The following is an 8,904-nucleotide window of genomic DNA, read 5'->3' as shown; positions in this document are numbered from 1 at the left end:
AATAACAACTCGACTTCCAAATCTTAAATTTTCGCTTTTTGGAAGATTTTTCTCTATTAAATCAGAATTAAATGATGGATTCAAATACATAATCATGGAAATTAATCAAAACTGAATAAGAATCACTTACCCCGAACACCCACGCAAGAATCTCTCCAAAACTCGCCTTCTACCGAACTCCCAATTAGATTTTGAGTTATGAACTCAAACCCCCATTTTTGGGACTTTTAATTCTGCCCAGTAGGCCTTCTTCGCGTTCGCGACCTCTATCTCGCATTTGCGAAGGCCAAAAACTCGCTGCCTCAAATTCTTCTTCGCGTTCGCATTACGAGCGTCGCATTCGCGAAGGCCTGCCATGCATATCATCGCGTTCGCATTCGCGTTCAAGCTCTCGCGTTTGCGATGCACTCAAGTCCTACTGCTTCGCGTTCGCAATTGAAGCTTCGCGTTCGCGAAGGCTGATGACTCCCAGCTCAGTCCCCTCCTTCCTTCTACGCGTTCGCGACTGGCCCCCCGCGTTCGCGTTGGTTCTTCAGGCATACCTTCGCATTCGGGAGCCCTCCTTCGCGTTCACGAAGGCCAAATCCCAACAGCCTCAAAACTCCTCTTCACGTTCGCGTGGCTCTCTTTGCGTTCGCGAAGAAGGAAGTCAGATACCAGATATAGTAGTTCTGAAACAGCCCGAAATGATTCGAAACCACCCTGAAACTCACCCGAGGCCCCCGGGACCTCAACCAAATACACCAACAAGTCCTAAAACATTATACGAACTTAGTCGGATTCTCAAATCATCTCAAACAACATCAAAATGAAGAATCGCACCCCAAATCAAAATCTATGAACTTTGAACTTTCAAATTCTATAACTTGTGCCAAAACACATCAAATCAATCTAGAATGACTTCAAATTTTGCACACAAGTCATAATTGACAATATGGACCTACTCCAACTTACGGAATCGGATTCTGACCCCGATATCAAAAAGTCCACTTCCGGTTCAATTCTCCAAAAATTCGACTTTCGCCATTTCACGCCTAAATTGGCTACAGACCTCAGATTCACAGTCCGGACATGCTCTTAAGTCCAAAATCACCCAACGGAGCTAACGGAACCGACGGAACTCCATTCCGGAGCCGTCTTCATATAGTTCTAACTACGGTCAAAATCCTAAGACTTAAGCTTCCGTCTTAGGGACTAAGTGTCCCAAATTACTCCGAATCATCCGTAAATCAAACTCGACCACACACACAGGTCATAATACATATTGCGAGGATGCTCGAGACCTTAAGTCACTGAACATGGTGTAAATTCTAAAAATGACAAGTCGGGTCGTCACTCCTTTAGCCTCCAGGCATCTCCAGAGAACTTCTCTAGGAACCTTGTCATACGCTTTCTCCATATCAATAAACACCATGTGCAGATCCTTCTTCCTCTCCCTATATTGTTCCACCGGTCTCCTAATAAGATGTATAGCTTCTGTAGTAGAATGACCCGGCATGAACCCAAACTGGTTGTCAGATATAGACACTGACCTCCTCACCCTTGCTTCAACCACCCTCTCCCAAACCTTCATGGTTTGGCTCAGTAATTTGTTACCCCTATAATTGTTACAACTCTAGATATCACCTTTGTTCTTATACAAAAGAACCATTGTACTCCACCTCCACTCATCTGGCATCCTCTTCATCCTAAAAATAACATTAAACAGCCCAGTCAGCCACTTCAAGCCTTCTCTAACCACACACTTCCAAAATCAACCGAAATTTCGTCCGGCCCGCTCGCTCTGCCCCTGCTCATCTTACCCATAGCTCTCATGACCTCCTAAACGGTGACTCTAGGGATGCTCCAACTCACCTAGCACAATATCTCGATCCCCTTCTTCATTAAGAAGTTTATCAAAGTAAGTCTGCCTTCTCCTCTGAATCTTGGAATCTTCCATCAATACTCTACCATCTTCATCCTTGATGCATCTCACTTGGTCCAAATCCCGAGCCTTCCTCTCTCTCATCTTGGCCAGCCGGAATAACTTCTTCTCCCCGCCTTTCTCCCCTAGTTCCTTGTACATACGACCATAAGCCGCAGTATTAGCCTCTGTGACCGCCAGCTTAGCTACCTTCCTAGCTACCTTATACCTCTCCATGCAGGCTCGCCTCTCCTCCTCACTTATGCTCCCTACTAACTTCAGGTACGCCGCCTTCTTCGCTTCCACTTTACCTTGGAGCACTTCATTCCACCACCAGTCTCCTTTGTGTCCTCTAGAGACGCCCGCCGAGACCCCTAACACCTCTCTCGCAACCTCCATTATACAGTCTATTATCGTCGACCACATAGTGCTCGTGTCCCCACTACTCCTCCAGGCTCCCATAGCCGACAACCGCCCCTCCAACTCCTGGGCTTTATCCTTAGTCAAGACTCCCCACCTAATTCTTGGTCGTCCTTAGATAGACCTTTTCCTCCTCTTTAACATAATACCAATGTCCATCACTAAGAGCCTATGTTGCGTCGCGAGTATATCACTCGAAATAACCTTGGAATCCTTACAAAACCCTCTGTCACACTTTCTGAGAAGGAGATAGTCAATCTGAGTCTTCGCCACCGTGTTTTGAAAAGTCACCAAATGCTCTTCCCTCTTCGGAAAGCTAGAGTTCGCAATCACCAACCCAAATGCCTTAGCAAAGTCCAACATCAAAGTACCTCCTCCGTTCCTCTCCCCAAAACTGAAGCCTCCATGAACCTCACCATAGCCCCCAGCGGTCGACCCGATATGACCACTGAAATCCCCTCCTATGAATAACCTCTCATCAGGTGGAACCCGGCGCACAATCTCATCTAACCCCTCCCAGAAACGCCGTTTAACCTTCTCATCCAGGCCCGCGTGCGGCGCGTAAGCGCTAATGAAGTTAATGGTGCACTCTCCAACCACCAAATTAATAGCCATCAATCTATCATTCACCTGTTTAACCTCAACCACAGACTCTTTAAGATCCCCATCCACCAAGATACCCACTCCATTCTTACCCTTCCGAACTCCTGAGTACCAAAGCTTATAACCGTCTGCATCCCTCGCGCTCGACCCTACCCACCTAGTCTCCTGGACGCATACTATATTGACCCTCCTCCTCTAAAGGATCTTCGCCAGCTCTATAGACTTACCCGTCAATGTACCTATGTTCTATGGCTCAATTCTCAACCTACATGCACCCTTATTCCCCTTACCTCCCTTACTTCCCAACCCACCCCCTAACCCCTGCCCCACCCCCCAATTCCCCCGAGGACATGACCTCACTCGACCATCCCTGACCACATCCACTACACCTACATCAGACTGCGAGGAAATCACTAACACATACTAGGCAACAAACCAAACTAGAAGAAGACAAGATGCAACTACAGGCACATTAATACGGTGATTAAACTACTACAAACTAATATGGCAGAAATTTAACTAACACAATGAAGGGAAATAGGAAAATGGGAGGTACCAACTCCCGCGAGTAGAACCTGGGAATTGTCTCGGTATTCAAGACGGTGTTGCGGCCACCTGGGCGCGTTCACATCCACCTCTTGTTGACAGTTGTCCGGGCAACTCTTCATTGTTTGCACACGCACGTCTTGCTCATTGCCAATAGTCACTGACCCTAACCTGAAAAACACACAAAACACCACGGAGCCAAACAAAGGGGGGAGGGTCTATCACTGCTACCACTGGTGAAGCCCAAACTGTAGCAAAGAAGCACAAAAAGGAAACGAAGAGAAAGGGGAAAGGGGCAGAGGAAACAGTGTACGTGAGTGGGGGGAGGGCTTACAGTCAGCTAAGATTTAAAAAGGGGAAGAAAAGTAAGAGGGGAGAGGGGACAGATGTTGCTGCCCGGCGGTGGTGGTGGTGGCCGGCCTAGAAGGGGGGTATGGGAGAGATATAATGCAGAGAGAGGGAGAAAGGGGGGATGGGGAGACAGAGATGGGGAGGGTAGAGGCGAGAGATGGGGGTGGTCGCCGGCGTAGGATGGGTCTGGGCAGGGTCTCGTTGTGACTGTTGGGTAGGAAGCGCAGAGAGAGAATGTGTCAAGAAAAGAAATCATGGCCTCTTTGGAAATGATAGTGAAACTTTAATGGGATTTGGAGAAAGAAAACAGAGAGCTGCTCTCTATATCTATCTATCTATGCTACATTAAAAACACGAATCCTTTTAGTGAAATGTCGTTCACCTTTATTACCCTTTAAATATTAGTTTCACATTAGACAAAATAGTCATTTAACTATACTAGACAAAATAATTATTTAACTATTATTTTTAATATTTAGGACTTTAAAAACACTAAATATTTAAAATTTTGGTTATCAAATCTTTCTTTATTTGAATTATTTCCTTATATTTGAAGCCTCAGACCCCTGCCCCTTTGCGTTCGCGGTCCACGAGCCCCATTTGCGAAGGCCAAATTGCTCCATGCCGAACTCCTCCATTTCCTTCTATGCGCTCGTGATCGCCCTATCACGTTCGCGTAGGTTCCCTAGGCCCTTCTCCGCATTCGCAGCCTCTATGTCACGCTCACGATGAGTAAAATCAACAGCCAAAAAAATCCTTCTTCGCGAACACGGGACTCCCTTCGCGTTCGCGAAGGACAAAACCAAAACCATCAACAACATTAGCCAAAACAGCCAAAATTGGTCCGAAACCACCCCAAAACACACCCGAGGCCCTCGGGACCCCGTCCAATCACACCAACCACTCCCAATACATAACGTAAACCTGCTTGGGGCCTCAAATCACATCGAACAACATCAAAACCACAAATTGTACCCCAATTCAAGCCTAATAAACTTTAGAACTTTAAACTTCTACACTCGATGTCGAAACCTATCAAATTATGTCCGATTGACCTCAAATTTTGCACATAGGTCTTAGTTGACATTACAAACCTACTTCTACTTCCGGAATCAGAATCCGACCTCGATATCAAAAGTCCACTATCGGTCAAACTTCCCTAAAATCATCAAATCATCAAACGCCCCGATATGTGCTCTCTATGTATTGAAGAAATTTGACTGTAAATCATGTTAGAAATCATGCTTAGGCTATGTGATAGTACTGTGGGGACCCGCAGAGGTCGCATACCTGTTGAATTATTTGCTAATTGCTATCTTGTACTCAGTCATAATTTTACTTACGTATCATACCTCAGTCTTTCTTGATTTTGTTGATACACTATGTTATCTTTGTTTGGGCTAATCTTTGTGATTTCTGAGAGCCGAGAGACTAGGGAGGTTGAGGACTGAGTAAGGCCGAGGGCATGTTGGTGAGGTAAGGATACTATGGCATGTGAGTTGTCCGTGCAGGATATTATAGCACGTGAGTTGTTCGTTCAGCACATGAGTTGTCCGTGCAGATTATAGTTTTTGGGCTGTAGGAGCCCCTCCAGAGTCTGTACACCCCCAGTGAGTGCGGGTAGCCATTGAGTGTGAGTGTTGAGGGCTGGGAGCCTAGTGAGTGATTGTTGTCCTGAGAGGTTGTTTGTTGCACTTAGTTCCTATTTGTCATTGTTGTGAAATTTTCTGAAAGATTTTATATCCGGAATACATGAACTTAAACTGTATAGAATTGATTTGACTTAAAATGCTGGATTTGAAAGCATTTCTATTCTTTGCTGGAATTACTGAAAATGAACTATAATTATGTAGCTCGTCACTATATTCAGTTCCTTATTTATTATTGTTACTTACTTAGTTGGTTGTACTCATACTACACTATACACTTCGTATGCAGATCCAGGTATTCCCAGACATAGCGGGTCTTGATTCTTTCGCGCAGTTGATTTTTGGGAGATTCTTAGGTAGTTGTCGTATTACGCAAACCTTGTCTCTCCTTCCCTATCTCCTTGTTTACTGTATTTGGTCTCATACTATCATAAACCATATTTTCCAGACTTGTAAGCATATTAGATGCTCATGTACTCAGTGACACTAGGATTTGGGGAGTGTTTGTATAAGTATTTATCGGACTTTGTATTGTATTTAAATATTATATTTTTCAAACTTAAAGGAAATTGGGGGTTATTGATGTTATCGGCTTGTCTATATTGAGATAGGCGCCATCTCGACAGGTTAGATTTTGGGTCGTGACAAGTTGGTATAATAACTCTAGGTAACATAGGTCTCACGAGTCATGAGCAGGTTTAGTAGAGTCTTGCGGATCGGTACGTAGACATCTGTACTTATCTTTGAGAGGTTGCCGAACCCTTAGGAAAAATTTACTTTCTTGTATTCTATCGTGCGGAATTGATTCAGCTTGAAACATAACTCTTTGAATTCCTTCCACGCATTCGTATGCGCATGAGCGCTCATTATCAGTTATGCATTGCCGGCTTGTGATTCCATGAACGAGGTTCAAGATGTGTATTCTGTGTTTTGGTGATGGGCCAGTCTGGAGGACTTGAGGCCAGGTTTAGATCGTGGCTTAGGCTCGGTAGCTTCAGTTGTAACATGTACATTTGGACTCATATGTCCGGTAATGTCCCTACGAGTAGAATTTGTGGCTCGATGAGTGGTGGAATGGCTTTGTGATGAGTATGATGTAACTGCAGGATGTGTTAAGATGATTTGAATGTGACGAGAAGTGTTTCCTTGAAATGTAAAGGAAGGACATTGGGTGCTTTATTTTCATTTTGATGTGACGTACAATCTCGTGTGTGAATGTTTTGAAAGATCTTTCACGTTGTTAAATTTTGGGGCAAATTAAATTCTCGTGTCTGGTTAAAGAGTTTGGACTCAGAAAGATTAAGTGATTACATAGTAATTGTGGCTGCGAAAGGGTATAACAAGATGCCAATTTGAGACTAAGCAGGTGGATTATCTCCTGCGCATTAATCTATATAGGTGTGTTCCTTATGATGTGAATAGAGAGTTGTTTTTCTACCAACGGGGCGTATGTATTGATATTTGAATTTGAATCGGGTTGAGAAAGTTGACTTGATTGTCGCGAGAATAAATGCTAATTTAGCGGATGATTGAGGTATATTATGGGGGGTGTTGCATAAGCTTGAGAAGAATTTTTGTTGAACTGACTACAGTATTATGGCAGTAATGAAGTATGGGTATTATGAGTTATCGAGCGTTTTTTTCTATGGCTTTGAGCCAAGTGGGGGAGTCTGTTATTGATAATTGAATTTCATGGATATATGTTAAATTTTAGTTTTGGTTTGAGGCATACTTGTGGGTTAGTTATGACTTACAAAGGTGGAAATCGACGATGACTCGGGTAAGTAAATTCCTGGATACGGGTTACATTGAACTTTATGAAATTATAAAAATTATGGAATAATTAAGTTTTTATTTTGAAGGATGTAGTGCGCACGAAGTATGAATTCGATTGGTCGTGTTAAGGCAGGGTTACTTCTTTGAGTGTTGATCGTGCTAAAGGAGCACATGTCTTTCGGCCTGTTTGGGGCTGAGTAAATTGGATTTGAGCAGAGTGGATGACTCTTAGGAGGGTTCTAATGGATTCAAATTGTATATGTAGAAATTGAAAAAAATTCGAATTTGTATATCACTAGAATCGGTTAGTTACATTGGATGGTATTGGGACGTGCGGTAATTCTGATTGACTATGGATTCTACATTTCAGTATAAAAAAGGAAAGAGGAACAATTTTAAATTCGCATAAGGTATTTTCAGAGTGAGTGTTACAGTTGTGATATTTATGGAGGTGCTTAAGAAGAATACATTGGCTTATGGGCCTTAAGGCGGTGTAGTTTTATGTTAGAATGTCTTGTAGTGAGCTTTGGGTAAAGTAGTGGTGTTCTGACAAGGAGAAATGGAAACTTGAGGATACTCCAGAAGAAACTCGGAGAAAATAGGACAAATGGGTTACATGCTGGATCAATATGGTAATGGTATGCTCGGTTCTTCTAGTTCTTATGATGAGATGAGGCTTTACATGTGTTTTGTGGCAATACTCTCGGATTTTGCAAACTGTGTGGCTTGATCGAGTTAGAGGAATTCAGTTCTGATAGCTTGGTTATGTGCAAATGGATTTCAAAGTGTTCATGATGGTTTTTACCATGGTTTGAATCGGATATTTTCTACCGGTGTGGGGAACATGTTGTGTATTGTGATTTCATCCTGGAAAGAAGCAAGAGAGAGGTTTCTGACTAATAGGGTATGTAATGTGCTAGTGACTCAGAGTTTATAATGAGATTTTCGTGCCTTTCACATGATAGATGTGATGTGTTGTGCCGAATTTAGATTTATATGTACAAGGTGGCAGTTCATTCTTGAAAGGAAGATCACGAATTTTGGACATAATGGTCAGTTTTAGATATTTAGATGAATGTTATAACTGCTCGATAATCCCTGAGAAGGGTGCGCATTTCAAAAGGCACATTGTGTTTTGACTTACGAATGTTCATTGGTATTGCAGTACTCACATGGTTGATAGACTGTTGATATTCAAATTATTGCTATGTGGCACGGGAGAATTATGAAAGTATTCCTCATAAGAAGATCATGAATGGAAGATGTGTTAATCATTCTAGTGCTGGAGTTGGGATCAGTTACGGTGATTCATGTGTTTGATGAATTTGGAGACTGAGAGTTCTCAGAAGTATATTGTTTCGGGTTGCGTTCTGTTTGAGGTGAGTATTTTCTTTAAACTCAGTGGAGGCACTAGTTGCGTTAATTATTTGTGATAGCTACGCGCTATAAGTGTACATATATGTGAGGTTTGAGCCAATGTGCGAGCATCAGGGAAAGTATTCATACTCGAAAGAATGCTTAGGCTATAATATGCCTAGAGTTGACTGTTAAGCGTAAAGTTATAACGTTTCTCATGTTCATACCTTTGTTGAAAACTATCTGGGCTACATTTGAGGTTACAAAGAGTCTAATTTCCCTTAATAAATGGGGTAGTTA

The 8,904-nt window shown here is 42.9% G+C and overlaps 2 protein-coding genes across 2 annotated transcripts; both read right to left on the bottom strand.

The window, feature by feature from the left end:
• Window positions 1–1,834: 1,834 nt before the first annotated feature.
• Window positions 1,835–2,302, bottom strand: LOC138903661 (uncharacterized). Its single transcript, XM_070192102.1, has one exon. It carries the CDS (start codon window positions 2,300–2,302, stop codon window positions 1,835–1,837), a length of 468 nt encoding a protein of 155 aa, XP_070048203.1.
• Window positions 2,303–2,437: 135 nt separating this feature from the next.
• LOC104095564 (uncharacterized) lies at window positions 2,438–2,938 on the bottom strand. The gene has a single exon (XM_009601716.2). It carries the CDS (start codon window positions 2,936–2,938, stop codon window positions 2,438–2,440), a length of 501 nt encoding a protein of 166 aa, XP_009600011.2.
• Window positions 2,939–8,904: the final 5,966 nt, after the last annotated feature.

The sequence above is a fragment of the Nicotiana tomentosiformis genome, chromosome 12, assembly GCF_000390325.3.
Source record: "Nicotiana tomentosiformis chromosome 12, ASM39032v3, whole genome shotgun sequence".
Lineage (NCBI taxonomy): Eukaryota > Viridiplantae > Streptophyta > Magnoliopsida > Solanales > Solanaceae > Nicotiana > Nicotiana tomentosiformis.
This window is presented reverse-complemented; position numbering and strand designations above follow the sequence as displayed.

Bases quoted from the DNA above. Each gene is read 5' to 3' on its own strand.
- LOC138903661 (XM_070192102.1), bottom strand. From the start codon at position 2,302: ATGGAGGTTGCGAGAGAGGTGTTAGGGGTCTCGGCGGGCGTCTCTAGA.
- LOC104095564 (XM_009601716.2), bottom strand. From the start codon at position 2,938: ATGGCTATTAATTTGGTGGTTGGAGAGTGCACCATTAACTTCATTAGC.